The 17773-nt window shown below is 46.3% G+C and overlaps 1 protein-coding gene across 3 annotated transcripts in view; it reads right to left on the bottom strand.

Annotated features, from left to right (window-relative positions):
• The window catches only part of SFSWAP (splicing factor SWAP), a 69835-nt gene that overhangs the window by 45763 nt on the left and 6299 nt on the right, over positions 1-17773 (bottom strand). For all 3 annotated transcript variants that reach the window (XM_072802097.1, XM_072802098.1, XM_072802099.1), the window contains exons 4-7: positions 16095-16180; positions 10291-10516; positions 9221-9327; positions 8671-8803 (exon numbers count right to left, since the gene is read on the bottom strand). In XM_072802097.1, the coding sequence (XP_072658198.1) occupies positions 8671-8803; positions 9221-9327; positions 10291-10516; positions 16095-16180 (552 nt within the window). The remainder of the gene's footprint in view (positions 1-8670; positions 8804-9220; positions 9328-10290; positions 10517-16094; positions 16181-17773) is intronic.

Raw genomic sequence — 17773 nt, forward strand, 5'->3', positions numbered from 1 at the left:
GTCTGCATTTCCCCCTCTGTCCCTCCCGCTGCTTGTGTTCTCTCTCAAATACATAAATCTTTAAAAAAAAAAAAAAAAAAACAGTGATTCAAAGTTGACAGTTTTTAAGTAAAAGAGTATTAATGCCCTGCCCATCTCCCCAAATACTTGAAAGCATTTATTATTTGGATCATCTCACAATGTATCTGAATATGTCCAAACTCATTACTTGTTACCACAAAGCTCCTCCCAGTCACCTTTTAATTACTCCCTATGACCTCCAGACAACCCAGTGTTAAAAAAAAAAAAAAAAAATCTCCCACAAAAGAAGCCTTGTCTCAGTCACCAAAGTAGACTAGGAAAATCTGAACAGCTTCTGCAGTGATGCAGAATGTCATCTGTAAAGCTGGGAAACTGCCCAAACCAATCAGCTGGCTAAAGTCCAGCGTTTATTTTTTTATTTTTAAAAGATTTTATTTCGTTATTCATGAGAGACACACAGAGAGAGAGAGAGAGAGAGAGAGAGAGAGAGAGAGGTAGAGACACAGGAAGAGGGAGAAGCAGGCCCATGCAGGGACTCCAGGATCATGCCCTGGGCCAAAGGCAGGCTCTAAACCGCTGAGCCACCCAGGTATCCCACTAGCCCACTGTTTAAAAGCAATTGCTCTCTTTCTGGCAAATAAAACCTTCTTTTAGAAGGCCTGTCTCTACCCATTACTTAAAGTCTTTATCAGTGACTCATGTAAAAAGTTTCAAGTTTTTAGTACTGTATTAGGTTTGAAGGCCTGTTACATAAACACAGGTTCTAGGATCTCCAAGGCAGCAGGAACAGGGATAAGGAGGAAGCAGCCAGAGCAAAGGATTGGGAGATGACCAGGAAAGGGCGCAGAGCCATGCAGGCCCCCACAGTCAGGCAAGGCAGCCACGACCGCAGTCTGGATGGAAACGGAATGCAAGCAACCTTGAATTTTGGGAGCCACAGATGAACCGAGTGAGACAGTTCTATCAAGCACAAAGAAAAGGAAAGAAAGCCACCACTGAGACAGAAGGGGCCGAGCTATGCTGTGTGGTGACTGCACTTGATGCCTGTCTCTGTGCAGTCCGGAAGAGCCCAGGGAGGGTCTGACATGTTTATACAGGAGGGAACAACACATTTCATGACATAAACGTTCTGGGAAATTCAAGTTTCGGTGTTCGTGCAGCCTGGCCACACCCCCTTGGGACCACCTGTCCAAGACACCTGTCCAGCTGCAATGGCAGAGGCGTTGACAGGTCATCCAGACTTCCAGCAAGTCTGCAGAGCTCGCTGCAGCCCTGAGAGAACAGAGGCCCCCAAACCACACTTTTATGGAACCAACACACTTTAAACTGCAGCGGACAAATGTGACTAAGAAAGCAGTGACACGGAAGATGGACAGACACACTCCAAACACCAAGGAGAACCAGGGCACAACAAAACAGAAAATGGTACAGAAGAAAAAAATGAAACAAAAGGACACTGATATCTTTTAAGCAGAGAAGCTCACAACTAGAAGAGAACTGGCAACGAGAGGCACATGAGGAAAGTTTCCCAGAACGAGAACTGAACTTCTGAAAGGGTGCAGGACATGCCCCAGGATGACTGGGAAACGCCCCAGGTCACCAGGCATCCTGCCTGAATGTGGGGGCGGGGAAAGTGAAGTGGCCCCTTCCTCTTCACAGCAAGCGCCAAGTCCAGAACTCAACCTGGCATGCGACCGCCTAACAGTACCGTTCACCTGGGTGCTTGCCCACATGGGGGAGCTCAGTGAACAGCACCTAACAGCAATGAGCGAAAGCCAAGCAGCCCCACACAACTGGTTGTGGGCAGCAGCCGGCCGAGCCAGGCTTCTTTGCACAGGAGAGACCAGGCTGGACAGCAGTTTACAAACACCTCAGAGAAAGATTTACCCCTTTCCGCACAGTGGGGAAGGCAGGCACTTCCCAGCACACAAGGATGCATGAGTAGAAGCCTCACAACACAGGTCCACGAGAGTGGAGCAGAGGCACTCTGGTATAGCCCTCACCTCCAGGATGGAGGCCAGCTAGCTGGGGGGGGGGGGGGGGGCGTGGGATAGACCCAACATCAGTATCACTCACACTCTTACAACAGACATACTAATTCCTAAAAATCAGGAGTTACTGGCGGCATCTTATGAGTTTTTTAATTTCCTCCAGTTTCAGTTAATGGTGTCTAGGATAAAAACAGAGCTTTAAAAAATAATCATCTCAACATCTTTAACATTCTAATCTATAGAACTGAATTCCTGAAGTATGGAAGAAACTTTTATCTGAAGATCAGCAATTACCTTTCTTTGATTTTTGATTATAGGTTCTTCTGCTGAATTCAAGTAAAATTTAAAAAGCTGACTTCTGCTTTACACAAATATTTCCATCTGTACACCCAACCTTCTACTCCCTATTCTGCATAAACACTACCTCTTACCCCTGGCCTGGAGTTTCCTGCTCTCCACTGCCTCCTCAATCATGTCAGTGATTCCCACTGAGTCAGGGATGCTCACCCAGTGCTAAAAATGTCTGTTTCTAGGTGGTGCAATCTTGGGTAATATTTTACTTTCTTCCTTCTACTTCACTTACAATAAAGACATTTTTAAAAAACGGTTTAGAAGGTAAGCAAAGCACTTGAAGGTCATGATTTTGCAGAAAAAAAGGAATGCCATGACAACAGCAGCAAAAATCACATTTTAAAAAACACCAGAGCAGAAGCCAGAAAATATCCAGTCTAGCCACACAACACAATTTGATTTCACTTCAGCTATTTATAGAATAAAACATTTTTAAAAACTGGGTTGGCGTTTTATTTTTAAAAAACTGCATGCTCTACCAGTGGGCAGTATTTCAGTATTATGGTTTCCTGCATAATTAACTGCATTTATGACCCTCTTCGGCAAAGATTTAGAGCCAAACAGCAGGAGACAACCAAGCAACAAAAAATCACCGTCAAGCTAATAAAAGGAAGAAACTGTTAGTTTTACACATCTACATTTAAGGAGATTTTAGAAAAAATTCTTTCAAACTAAACACATGCTTTTCTTCTGAGGCTGCCTATCCAGGAAAATCTCTCATCAGAAAGAATCACAAAGAATGGCCATGTGCATCCTGAGGTAATTCTTAACCACTCACTAATAAAAAGAGCTGGAAAAGCTTGGTGACCCCAGTGGGTGCCAGGCTCTCTTGGGGAAGAGCTGGGATGGGGGTAGCTAACAGATGGTCTTGAAACCATGTGTTCACATCACAACCCTCCAAGAGCCGCTTCAGAATACTTGAGCAGTATCAGAAGCATCGCATCGATTGCACTTTTTCTGGAAAGAGTTAGTCACCCACATACGTGGTCCAAGCGGCGCAGACAGGCAGGTGATGGAGTGGCCCCCCTGCCACAGAGTCCCATTCCTGCAGGCTCTCTCACGTGACCAGGCGGAGACATATCCCTCCACATCCGAACCCAACATGAAGGTCTCCACTGACACCTGCCCCTCTGCAACTGGTCCCGCCTTGTGCGGACGGACAGCTGTCCCCACTGTCCCCTCCGTCCTCTCTCCTAAGGGCACAAGGGGATCTCAGTCTCCCACCAGCACTAGAAATCTCCCTTGTGATGAGTATTCCTGTAGCTCCTTCCATACGTGTTTGCAGATTACAGTAGGAAATCCTGGGCCATAGGCACGTGCATACTGAGTTCTGACAGCCACACACGCTCCCACCAGCAGGAAGGGCATGCCTCTCAGCCTTCTCCCTCTCTGCCTGTGACACAGCTGAAAACCACATAGCACGGTAGGTTCCACCTGTGCTTTCCTTTAACCTCTGTAATTATCAAGGAATTAAAACTAAACATGAATAACATTTTCAACAATCCAGAAACCTTGATTTTATCCCAAGATTTAAAATCCTCAAGTGTGGGGCACATGGGTGGCTCAGTGGTTGAGTGCCTGCCTTTGGCTCAGGCCATGATCCTGGTGTCCTGGGATTAAGTCCTGCGTCGGGCTCCCCGAGGGAGCCTGCTCCTCCCTCTGCCTATCTCTCCGTGTCTCTCGTGAATAAATAAATTTAAGATATTTTTAAAAAATTAAAAAAATAAAAATTTAAAAATAATATTCTCAAGTGTTCTTGGTGCCAGCCAGGGTGGGCCTCTCGACTGTGACACAGTCTTGTGTACCCTCACACGTGTGCTGCGACACTGGCCTGCACTCTCCAGGAATCAGGCTGTAAGGCCAGCAAATAAAAAGCCATTCGGGTGAGCAGTGAAGGGAAACCTTTGAAAAAAACTGCATGGCCATTTGTACCTTTCTGAATTATTCACAGTGTAGAGCTTGTGTTTCTGCTGGGGTTCCCCCACACCACCATTTGACTATAAAAGCTGTTGGTGTGTTAGGCATTTCTTCTGCTTGATAAAAATTTTTTTTCTATTAACAGAATATAATGTTGTCTGTGAGCTTAAAGGAGATAGTTCTTCACCAGTTAAAGTCTCCTTCCTTTGCTGAGTGCTGCCCCATCCAGCACCGCTGCCTGGAAGCCACAGTCCTGCAGGGTAAAAGGCGAGGCTCTACCAGGGCCTGAGATCCATGGCTCTTTCCTGGAGTCTCCATTCCTTGCTACTTTGCCATGTTTCCTTTCCTACCCACTTCCAAACGTGCCTTTGCCTCAGGGCTCTCATTCACATTCCCTCCAAAGATGCTCCTGGTTTTCCTGCTGGGCGCCAGCAGTGAGGCTCCTCTTCAGCAGGATGGGCCTGTTTGCTCTTACAGCAGATCTCTTCTCTGAAATGTTTTTTTCCAATTAAACTTCTGTAATCACATATTTAATTAAATTTTATGCAAATGGACAAAAGGTCAACGGCTTACAAGACTGTGTGGAACAAGGAGGGGAAGTGGGTGTGAGAGTCATGAAGTCACAGACTGCAACCCAACGTCTGCTCTGGAGCGTCAGCACTCTACTGACTGCACAGCACCCAGAGCAGAGAGGCAGCTTTGCACGATGCACAGGATGGGTAAAGACACGTTATGCGACTAGTCAACAGCACACATTGTGTTTAAGTTACGAGATGTTTCAGATCTGTTCTTACCAGGGATTTTGCTTAAACCACCAACTAAACTAGTCAGGCCCTGGGATGTCTTCTAAGATTTCACTTACTACCTGTTACCGCTTATTTCCCTTTACTGTGCCTTCTTTTCAAACTTTTCACATCCTTGCTGCTTTTTCTTAGGTAACCACAGAATGTACCCACAGATGAAATCAAACGTCTCTGAAAACGCGAAGACAGGGGCTCTGCTCTATTTGTGCCAGGCACTATTCTTTTTTTTTTTTTTTTTTTAATTGGAGTACAATTTGCCAACATTTAGCATAACACCCAGTGCTCATTCCGCCAAGTGCCCCCCTCAGTGCCCATCACCCAGTCGCCCCAACCCCCCACCCACCTCCCCTTCCACTACCCCTTGTTCATTTCCCAGAGTTAGGTGTCTCTCATGTTTTGTCACCCTCATTGATACTTTCACTTTTTCTCTCTTTTCCCTTTATTCCCTTTCACTATTTTTTTTTTAAAGATTTTATTTATTTATTCATAAGAGACACAGAGAGAGAGGCAGAGACACAGGCAGAGGGAGAAGCAGGCTCCATGCAGGGAGCCCGATGTGGGACTCAATCCCGGGTCTCCAGGATCAGGCCCTGGACCGAAGGCGGCGCTAAACCGCTGAGCCACCCAGGCTGCCCCCCTTTCACTAATTTTTATATTCCCCAAATGAATGAGACCATATAATGTTTGTCCTTCTCTGATTGACTTATTTCACTCAGCATAATACCCTCCAGTTCCACCCACGTCGAAGCAAATGGTGGATATTTGTTGTTTCTGATGGCTGAGTAATATTCCACTGTATATACAGACCACATCTTCTTTATCCATTCATCTTTCGATGGACACCGAGGCTCCTTCCACAGTTTGGCTATTGTGGACACTGTTGCTATAAACATCAGGGTGCAGGTGTCCCAGCAGTTCACTGCATCTGTATCTTTGGGGTAAATCCCCAGCAGTGCAATTGCTGGGTTGTAGGGCAGGTCTATTTTTAACTCTTTGAGGAACCTCCACACAGTTTTCCAGAGTGGCTGCACCAGTTCACATTCCCACCAACAGTGTAAGAGGGTTCCCTTTTCTCCGCATCCTCTCCAACATTTGTGGTTCCCTGCCTTGTTAATTTTCCCCATTCTCACTGGTGTGAGGTGGTATCTCATTGTGGTTTTGATTTGTATTTCCCTGATGGTCAGTGATGCAGAGCATTTTCTCATGCGCTTGTTGGGCCAGGCACTATTCTGATCTGGATTCAAAGTTCAAGCTCGGGGTTCTTCCTAGAAACCGGATCAGTATGTGTCTAACCATCCAGGCCTCCCACTCCATGAGCCCTGGACACGTGGCTGCTGCAGTGACCCCAGGGCTGGTGCTCTCAGGGGGACATTCACTCCTCATTAGGCATGGCCCCTCTTCCCCTGCACAGCCAAGCTTCAGAGGGTCTGCGCTCAGGCGTCCATTTCCATACCCTGTTTCCTTCTTGCCCCACTGCAGTCCAGCCTCTGTCTTCCCCACGTCCGTGAAACAGCGCTCACTTCTGGTAACGAGGTATCTATGTGAAATCTGGACACCTCACAGCCCCCTTCCCTAGCCTCTAGGCAGCACTGAGCACTGCTGAGCAGTCTCCACAGAAAAACTATGTGACACCCCTCTACCTCACTGCCCTCACGCCCATGCCCCCTTCCACATGCACAGCAGAGGCTGGATGCAGGGGGATGCCTACAAGCAGCACTGACTTTGTCATGTGCTTTCTTTGACTGCCTTATATTTTTACAAAATACAAATAATTCATTGCTGACACTTGTAAATTGAGATATTTCACCTAAACATTTTACATGTTTTGCTTCTCTGCAAAATCTGCAATCTGGTCCCTGCCTCTGGCACAGTAGCAATCCATGAGTATGCAGCCATGGGTTCTGTCAGCACGGATTCTTTGGTCTCTGTTGGGTTAGACAGTTCAGCTGTGAGGCTGTGACACCAAGCACACTTGCCTATCACTCTTGCACTATGTGGGGTACCAGAGAGCTGTCAAAACAACAGCATGTGGAGGAGAAGTTGTCACTAACTGGCACCCCCTGACGGAGCACTTCTGGGGGCAGGTGGGCAGGGGTCCAGGTAGAAGTCAAACCTGGTGCACCTGATGTCTGTCCATGGAGGGACTGGTGTAAATGGGGCTCTGGACACCGCAGAGAGCCTGAGTCACAGAGCAGGTACGTACCTCCCTCCCACCCAGTGCTGTGGGGGCTGGGACACGCCTCATTGCTGCTGCCCTGGAGTTTAAAGGTATGTGCACCCATGATAAACGGAGCGAATGATTGGGTAATGGTCACCCTGCCCCTGAATTTCCTCTCCTCTCCCGTGCAAGACAGTAATAGCTTCACGGATCTATTGGATGCACACGGACAAGGTGCTAAACATGCAAAAATTCAACGACAGGTCTAAAACAGGAAAACAAGGACGCTCAGGGACATCCCACTCAGCAAACTTCCACTGCTCCCTCACGACTCCCAATTCACCTGTGCAGCTGAGCATCCACACAGCACTCCCTGTCTGAGCACTTCAAACCCCAAGTCTGTTAAGAGGCTTTTTCAGGATATGCACATTAAGTTCACTAAAGTAGCTGACTTTTAAAGTCTGCAAATGTGACTTCAGCACATCAGAGTCATGTGCTGCTGCATGCTGCACTGGGAGAGAGGTGGGGGAGTCATGGCACCATTTCTGACAGACACTCCCATAATGAGCAGCCTACGTCCTAAAAGAATTAATTTCGGGCTGATTTTCTGCCTTCTGACAGTGACGACTTTATGGGTGGATCATCTGATCGGGTCTGCAGGTGAAGGACAACAGACAAATCCCTGCAGGCATCCTAGAGGCTGTTCTCCTGCTCAGTGTTTAACTTCTAAGTAATTTAAAAAAGACTGGACAACGAGACTGAGATCAAATACTTTCAAATGATTACTTGACTAGAACCTCAAGATTTACCTTCTGTCCATAATCTTTCAGTGATTAAAAATACAAAAGGCTAGCAATCAACCAGAAAAGGCAAGAGTGTAATCAGTTGTGATTCCACGGTGCATGTCACATGCTAGCTTGAGCTGTGGCCTTTGCGGGAAAGCAACCATGACAGCACCCCAAGCCAACCAAAGTCTGCTCTCCTTGTGCTTCTTAACAGAACTTGACTCTGGTTAGGGCTGCAACATGGCCAATTCCAGTCCCCAGTGCAGGCCAGGTGGACCACACAACACCATCCTTTCTGTGAGGGTTATAGGGAGGCACCAGGCATAGCTTCTTGGGTGGGGGGAAGGGGGAGTCCTTCGAAGAAGGGCAAAGTCATGAGCACAGTCTGCTTTCTGCCTTTGCCCTTCTTTATCCTTCCTGGAAGGCACAGCTGGTGTTGGAGACAGAGCAGCCATTTGTCAACATTAGGTAACAAGCTAAAGGATGAGGCCACACGCCAAAGATGACTAAACACAAAGACCTGAGGGATCGAGTCCCCCCAGCACCTCTAGCAGACCCGCACTGCATGTATACCCATCACGCTGCCCGGCTGGCTGAGCTCTACAGCTGGTTGCAGGCCAGGAGACGCACAGAGAGGTACTCACAGTCCGTGGCGTACTCCACCTGGGAGGGTTGCGCAGTGCCGTCTGCTGTGGCAGGGGTAGGAGCGGGGCTGTCAGCCTGGGCTTTACGGACCAGCATGGCCAGGGGGTGATCTGGGTCCACCACCTTCAAAGGCTGCAGACAGAGAGTATCATGATCACACCATTCCCGTTCTCTGAGTCACAGAGAATGCTTGTGGCCAAGAAGGCTCAACTCAACCACAGAACATGGTATATCAGGGCACGGTGGACATGCTCCAGGAAACCCTTGGCACACACACACAAAAGGCCTGCACTACTGTGCTGTACTCCACTCCCAGAGGAAGTGAGTGAATAGATAGATGGCTTCCATCTTCCTAGTAACCACTCAGGAAAGGAAGGAAGGCTGGGCAGGACTAAACTGTCACCAATAAAAGTGTCAGTCACCAAGTCAACAACGAAAATGCACAACAGATGTCAGTGATAAGATACAAAAGAATGGCTGCTTAAAGATTTCCCAAAACTAGATTAGCAGAAGTTTTGTTACAGCATAAAAAACACAGAGAATCAAAACCTTCATCAGCTCCTCCAGGCGATTACACTTCTTGGAAGCAAAAAGAGACGGGTGCAGGTAACTTCCATCTTCTTCATCATCATCATCATCAGAGCTGACCCCCGACTCTGGAAAGCAAAAGCGTGTTTCAAGATTCTGGTGTGGGGGAGAGAGAGGGCACAAATACATGATGTAAATACTGAGAAGCAGACAAAGGCAGGGCTGCAGATTACCACTTGGTGGTTATCTGCCCCAAAGGCACCTCTGGAAAACAGCTCCCGGGCACAGTGGCCCAAGGCGCTCAGCAGAAAGCAGGGGCCACAAAAACGCGCGTGCCCTCCACCCGACCAGCACACCCTTCTGGCACCCCTAGTCCGGAACCACTGTGTTTTAACTGTTTAGAAAAAGGGCAAAAGTCCTGACTGATGAAAGGTAGACAATGAGAACACATAGTTTAAAAAACGAACATATGGAGAAAATGAGATCTGTAAGCAAGATTTGTACAAATGATTTGAAAAATCAGGTTTCAGCTCAAAAGAAAAAAAATCAACAGCAGGTACTGCAAACTGTCGTCCCTGCACATTATTCAAAATCATTCACTGGCCTTTGTAGTAAGAATTCCAAATTTAGATATTTAATAAAAACAACCTGAATGTAGAAATGAATAAAAGAGGTAGAGAGAAATTAACTGTTCCATTTTTGTGCACATGTATTTAACCCTGGCCCTAAATCCACATGCATGGACCACTGCACCCATCCCACGGAGCAGGAGATTATTCTTTTCTCCAGGAAATGGTAAACAGCCAAAATGAGAGGAAAAATTTCTAAGCCAGAGGATTATGTTCTGATACCATCAATATTTAATTCCATTTCACTCTCTCTGGAAATATTAATTAAGAATCTGGTGTACTTTCCAGACTCACTCAGGAAGAGCTTTTACCCATCCTCTGGGTGCACCAGCAGGGTTAATTAGCATGATGTAGTGATGGGGCTGCATGAGCATTCTGGAAGTCCTGCAGTGCAGGCTATCCCCTCCCCGAGGCTATCCCGCACAGGCCCTGCGTCCACACAGGACACACAGTCTCACATACTCTTTTTTTCTTCGTTTCTGTTTTCTGCCAGCACCGTATAGCGTCCTTCTTTCATGGCTTTCTGGATGAATTTGTAGTAGGGGTTGAGGTAGTGATCAAAACGTAGAAAGTCGAACTGAGAGTTTCGGGCCTGCTTGGCTTTCAGCATTATTTCAAACTGTGCTCCCTGTTTGCACACGAAATTGGCTGTGCGCTCAATGATAGCATGCATTTTGGCTGTTGGTGGCTATGAAAAAACACACACATTCACGTGATCAATTTTTCCTCTTTTCCACTGGCCACATGACTTAAAACACAGAAAAATATTCTGATTTTACTGTTGACTATATGAAATAGTCATTTCAAGGGGTGCCTGCCTGAATGGCTCAGTTGGTTAAGCAGTGGACTCTCGATTTTTGGCTCAGGTCATGATCTCAGGGGTCCTGGGATTGAGCCCTGCGTTGGGCCCCCCACACTGGGGAGTTATGTTTGTGTCTCTCCCTCTGCTCACCACCTACCTGGGCTTTCTCTTTCTCAAATAAGTGAGGAGAATCTTTAAAAAAGAGAGAAAGAGAGAGAAACATTTCAATTAGAATAGCCCAGTTTGAACAGACCTTGGGATAGCCCCTGGTTCCAAGACACTTGGGTCTATTTTTGGATTCTGCAGTATTTTATGGCAAGAAAATTCACGGACCAAGGCCGGGCACTGCAGCTTTGAGCAGAACCGACTTGAGGCAATCTTTTTTACACCAAGTCACTGTACCTCCATGTTAACACGAGTCCTTAACAAGGTTCTGTGATGTGGCTGGAGGCTGTGAACCCTCAGAAGCTGTATGCAAATTAGGTACATCTGCATTTTTCTAGGGAGGGGGTACATGTTCACCTAGTTTCTCAATGGTCTACACATCATTCCTCTTTCCTTCTTAGCTGGGACTAGTTTTCATAGCTTGGAAAATAGCCTTTTTGGACATCTGAGGAAAGCCACCTGCTCTCACCTGCTCCTCCCCCTAACTCACCTCCACACCAGGTGGGTGTGGTCTGGCCAGAACAGGGAGGGGCTTGCTCACAGGAACAGAGTGAATCATAGCACTGGCTCCAAGTGAGGTTACCACAGGAATCAGACCCTGCTGGTTTCCTGTCCATGCTGCTGCTTACTTCCACTACATGACATGCTTGGCACTTCCCACCCACAAATCGAGCCTGTCAGACCAGACACTGGAAGCCATGCTCCGAAAAATGCCTTTAGTAATAACGAAGTGATTAACACTTGGAAATTACAGGCAAATAAAGTGGGAAATTATTCATTAAAAATGGGTGGTTAAATATTCACAATGCTTTCTGTAATTCCAGAACCATATCCCTCATAAAATATAAACACCTTAATTCTCAAATTTAATTCCTGAATAAAGTCCTTCACACTAAAATACGATAAGTACATACAATTAAAGTTATTTACTGATTCCCCTCTCCCCGCTCCAAAAATTTACTGATCCCAAAATAAACTAGATTCTACATCAAAGGCCCACTGTGCCTGGAGTATGGATCCTGAGGCAGATTTTCAATGGCTCAGGCTAAGAGCAAGATTAATCTTTGAAACTGTGTTTAGGCACACATCAATCATTAACAGTGAATTCAGAATAGTGACCTTAAAAGGAAACTAAAATCACTCCATGACAGGCATTCTCTGCTGACCAAACTAACCTGCTGGTTTAAAATCTAAAAGGAGGCCTATTTATGATACAACATCAATGCTAAAAAGCAGCTCCAAAGCATTGGTTACCATGGAGAAACAGAACACGTGACGAGTATACTTCTGGACCTGCTCCCAGAGCAAGTGGATAACATACAAGCACCTGCTGTGGAAAGAGTGTTTGCTCTTAATCACACGACTTTTTTTTTTTTTTTTTTTTAAATCACACGACTTTTACATAGATTTTTTTCTATTTACTATCACGCTTATCCCCACTATAAAGTGACACTTCAAGGACATATACATATATACACGTGTTAGAAAGACTGATGATAAGGGGGCAACGCTTGGCTTACTTACACAGGGAAACCTTGGTTTAAGAAAGTGACTGAGCCCAAGGCAGACTAATGCCTCCTTGGTCCTCCCAAATTACACTGACACAGCTCTAAAACCTGTGTAGATGCTGGGAAATGGGAGAATAGTGTAGGAGGTGAGAAAGCCCACTCCAATCTAAGGTCTCTTCAGAGCTCTGGAAAATGCTGGAGCTCAGACCCCAGAGGCGGGAGGGGGCAGGACAGGGTGGCGCAGGGTGAATGAGCGAGGAACAACTGGAGTAGGTGGGCCGGCCCTCTCCTCCACCATGATCAGGGGAGGAGAGATTAAATACCCACTTCACACACAGCCCAAAATAAATATCACATCAAGTCACAATTCAATAGTAAAGAAAGAAAGAAAAAAAAAACAACAACAATAAACAACAGTAGGAAACAGGAAAATATTTTTAAAATCTTAGGGGTGGGAAGGGAGTTCCAAAACAAAATTCAAAATCCTGGTGCTACAATGGGATACAGTGATACACGTTGACTCCATAAATATGATCTGCATCCTGCAAGCAAAGAGATGTTAAAAGGCAAGGCGTCTAGAGAACAAGCATGCATGGCACACGCAGGACATGCTCATCACACAGGTGATGTCCTTCCGAGTCCCCAAAGAGGAGGCAAGAACTCCATAGGAATGCAGAAATAAGTCACATTTCTTTTTGCTTCCCACCTCCAAACCCTGGCAACAGAACCTCTTAATTATGATGAAAATAACACTCTAATCTGATTAACAATCAGTCAGGCCTAACTCTGTGGCTTAGAGCTCTGGAGCCAGGCCCGGGCTGGAGCTGCAGGCCTCACGTGCTTACCCTGGGCAACTACTCTGCCCTCTCTAAACCTCAAGGAGGGCACCTGCTCCCTTAGGTACTATGAGGACTAAGCGAGAACAGAAGCAGAGCACCGTGCACAGGGCCTGGTACACAGCACTCATTCAGCAAACCTGTGTGGTGTTACTAATCCAAGAGACAGAAATGTTGCCACGATGGCAATCACACACTGAATCTTTCCCTGCTTTTCCTTTGGTTCATCAAGTGTGTTCAAATGAGCATGTTTCCCTCAGAAAAACTTCTAATAGGGTCTATGGGGCAGCAGCACTTCCAGTCCCATGGCTGACCAGACAGGGTGCACCTGCGGTGGCTTGGGGGCCGAGTGACACTTCCTCCACCTTCCTAGTGGTACTCCAGGTATGCACCAGGTGTGAGGATGCCAATACAACATAACACAAACTGGCACAGAGCACAGGACACCCAGAAATGGGACACTCAGAAATGTGTATGTAGAACTCAGGAGGTGACCAAGACGGGCATCCAGGTGCCTGAGAAGAGAACAGATGGCTGAAAATACAATGCTGGGACAAATGATGCCAGGCTACACAGGGAGGACAGGTCCTTACTTCTTGTGAAACAAGAAAACATACACAGAATTACTGTGAAAAGCTAAAACAAAGCTGTGAGGTTACTTGAAGGGTCCAGTGGGATATGGAGTCAGGAGAGCTGCTGGGGTCTTATCGAGGAGGACGGCACCAGCGGTGCCCCATCTCTAGCACCTGCCAACATCCTCCCCGAGTGCCATGATTTCTAACTACTCTGTACTCTTCACACAAACCCCACAGACCTGTAATCACCAGGCTCTAAGCCAAAAGCCTAGTTTAAACATCAAGAATTCCCTAAGGTGCCTGCTTTCTTTACCGAGTGAGGGCAACCCCTGCGCATGGAGGCAGCAATCCCCCCTCTACCTACAAGCCAGCAATTTCAGCATCTAATCACCAACATGAAAGTCCTGAGGCAAGCACCCCTGTGTTCTATACCCCCACCATAACAGACATCGCTCTGTCAATCATAGACAAGGAACTGCTGCCCCCAAGCTCTGACAACAGCACAAAGGAAAGAAGCCTGCACACCAGCGCCCCAACAGGCATTCAGACAGTTTCCACATAATCAGACAATTTCCTACTCAAGAGGCCGCTCTGTAATAATATCACAAGAAACTCTTTAACATTAAGAAAGCAAATTACTATTTTGCTCTCCAATGGTTAGTGACTATTTTTAGCTCCGGCAGACCATTAAACACTCTAGTGATTCTCTGGCTGAGAATACACAGCCATTAAATATTTTAATAGAAAGTAAACAATGCAATAAAGTCTATTATACTTCCATGTTTTTATCTGCATAAAAGTTTAAAAATAATTTTCACATAAAAATAGATAAGATTCTATATAGTTAACCTTAAATAAAAACTTTTAACATTAAATATAGATAAGGGAGCAACCCGATTTTTTTTTAAGATTTTATTTATTTATAGAGACAGAGAGAGAGGCAGAGACACAGGCAGAGGGAGAAGCAGGCATCATACAGAGAGCCTGACGTGGGACTCAATCCAGGGTCTCCAGGATCACGCCCTGGGCTGTAGGCGGTGCTAAACCGCTGCGCCACCGCCACCGGGGCTGCCCCGAGCAACCCGATTTTAATGGGTCTCTCATGTAGACTAAATAGCGCGCGCATTCCAGAACAAGTAGGAATATAACTCTGAACAACACACTGAAAGTATATTAGCACAAGTCTTAGAATATCAAATGCTCAGATGCCACCCTCAGATTTAACTGAATGCTAGAAATGGGGAAGCATATATAAGCAGTAAATAATTTCCAGCAATACCCAGACATTCTTACGTGTACTTGCACAAAGAGAAAGTGAAGGAAGGAGAGGTGTGAGGGTATAAATGCAAACAGGGTGGAGGCTCTTTCCACGAGTGCCTCCCCCCCCCCCCCCCCCCCCGCCCAATCCGTGGCCCTGGAAATTCAGTTAGGAAGACACCACAGGTGAACCACACCAAGGGCCAACATCTCCCCCTGCCTGAGTGTGCATGTGCAACACAAATACTCTACTTGTCCCCAAGAAACATGCAAACATTCCATGAAGCACGGGGACTCTGAAGGCTTAATGGCCCAGCCACGGGCGTGAGCCAAATTTGGCCTGCCACCCACAGAGCCACTGTCTTCCCTTCTTCTGGCCTGTGAAAGGAGGATGGTCCTAGCAGCTATCATATGGGGACTGTGGGCATTACATGACACTGGAGATACAGAGCAGCTAGTGCAGTGGGGGAGTGTAGGAGACAGCACCCCCCCCCTCCCCCCCCAGAACTCAGCCTCAACCTCACGCAGCTCAAGTACTGGTGCAAGGGGAGCATGAACCACTCAGCTATGCTAGGCTCTAGTGGCAGAGCACTCAGGCCAAGAGGAGTCGCATCCAGGTTTTCACAGAGTGCTGGGTGGCCTGGACATGCTGCTGGACCTTAATCACAAGGACCAGGAAGTCCCGGTGAAAGACTACCAAGGAAACCTAAGGTTAAGACACTTAATGTAGGTGCCCACAAAAGCCACCCTGGCAAAACCAGGACAAAGCAATTGCCCTGAAAGCCATGCTGCCTTGATCAAGACTGTTTGTATGCCTAAATGTGGCTAACAGTGTCCTCACTGCTAACTTGGATTCAGTTTCTCCATGCTGCTAAACGTGGGCACTCAACCCTATGATCTCCGAGAGCCATATCCTTGAGTCACCGATGCTCTGGTCTACCGATTCTGCTGGAATTCCTCCCATAAGAGGAAAATAGTGGGTGAGGTGTGGTTTTGTCCCCACAAATCATCTGAAAGCATTACGAACTTGCAAAGCTGTCATAGCTACGACTGGGCTCTTGCACAAGTAGAGCCCCAACCCAGTGATAACGACAGCAATACCGTGAACAGGAAGCATACATACCAGCTCCACGTCAGGCGGCACATTCAGCCCCAAAGGGGCAATGAAAGGCTCCTCGTTTTCCTCTAGGTTTTCAGCCTCATTTTTTTCTGTATAAAAAGAAAAGATAAAACTTCAGAACAATGAGCAGGAATGAAGGCAGCCACCCATAGTGAGCAACAACGGAGGGACAGCAGCAAGTGGCATTACCTGGTTCTTCACCTTCCCATCATTACAAACACTTTCCCATCTTTTCTTCTACTCTAGCACATGCCAGGTGAGTGATTTTACCACCTGCCGCCAAAAAGGAGACCTGGCAGTGGGCGTCTCCCTACAATGTGCCCTGCTAGCAGGCACTTAGACCATGGTGAGCAGTGCCCAGCCCCCAGCTCTTTGATCTGCATGTATGTTTAACCTGCACAAAGACCCTCTCAAGCTGTTTCTGCAGGATCGCCAGCGGGGAGGCACAGCTCGGGTGCTCAATCCCCAGATGGTGGGCTAATTTCACCATTAAGTTGTCAGGTCCTTAAGTATATCTGCCAGGACTCCTCCATTCATACAAACTACACCTCCCTACCACAAATAATCAGACGTTTCTTTCCCATTTCCATTTATAAACACTTCATTCCACACACGCCTTGTCTGCTGGCTGTTAGACAGGACCTGCACATCACCTTGCAATCACGCAGGTCATTATCTACTTACAAGGACATAGTAAAATGTACAAAAAAACTAGCATTTCAAGATCTACTTAAGTTTTTCTGTTAAAAAAATGACATTAAGTAAACATTAAATCATCAAATGTTTCCACCAAGTATGTAGTTTCCTGATGAACAATTTTCAAGGTTCCTACCAAACCTAATTCTTGCACGAAGCCAGAAGGAATTCTAAGCAAGTTTCACTGTACCTGAAAACCTGGGTATTCTCATCTGATGAGATACAGGCAGATTATATATTACTGCTAAGTAACAATTACTCAACCCTGCCCCACCTGTTTCTGCTTATGCACCCTTACTCTCCCCTAAGAACCAGGGATCCAGTAGGGCCTAACAGCTTCCTGTGATCAGCAGCCCCAATGTCCAGCTCCAGTGACCAAATGCCAAGGTGTGACTAGAGGACACCAGAGACATCAGTTTACAATACATCAAGTAGCAACTTCGAATTTCAGTCTCTTTGGGCGTGGGGCCAAACGTGTATGTATGAAAGTACGACTTTATTGTATCTCCCTAAAATGATAGAATGATGGCAATTTTTCTCTTAAACAGCCTTTCTGTAATGTGACGCTGCTCATGAAGTAGAGGCGCCTAAATCAAGAGCTGTTTGGAACAGGTGGGTTATACACAGCTGCTCCATCCTTACACACACCTTAATTTACAGAAAAGATGCTGTTAGTGGCACAGAACGAAATACAACCACTGCAATTCATATAAATTCAAATTTTCTTTTTTCATAAAAAAGGTACTTAATAATGATAAAAAGAATCAAGAGACTCTAACATACAAAAGGAAGAGGGGGTGATTCACAGATGCAGGGGCACCATACTGCCTGCTTGAAATACAAAGCTTAAAATGTACAAACATGCCAAGACAGTAGAGTAACTTTGAAAATTAAGGAATACTTAGACCTGTTGATGGCCCTGGAAAACAAAAAAACCTTTTTTTTTTTTTTTTTTTTTTTAAAGTAATGCAACACTGAAGTAAAAC

This window comes from Canis lupus, chromosome 27 (genome assembly GCF_048164855.1).
Source record: "Canis lupus baileyi chromosome 27, mCanLup2.hap1, whole genome shotgun sequence".
NCBI classification, from domain to species: domain Eukaryota; kingdom Metazoa; phylum Chordata; class Mammalia; order Carnivora; family Canidae; genus Canis; species Canis lupus.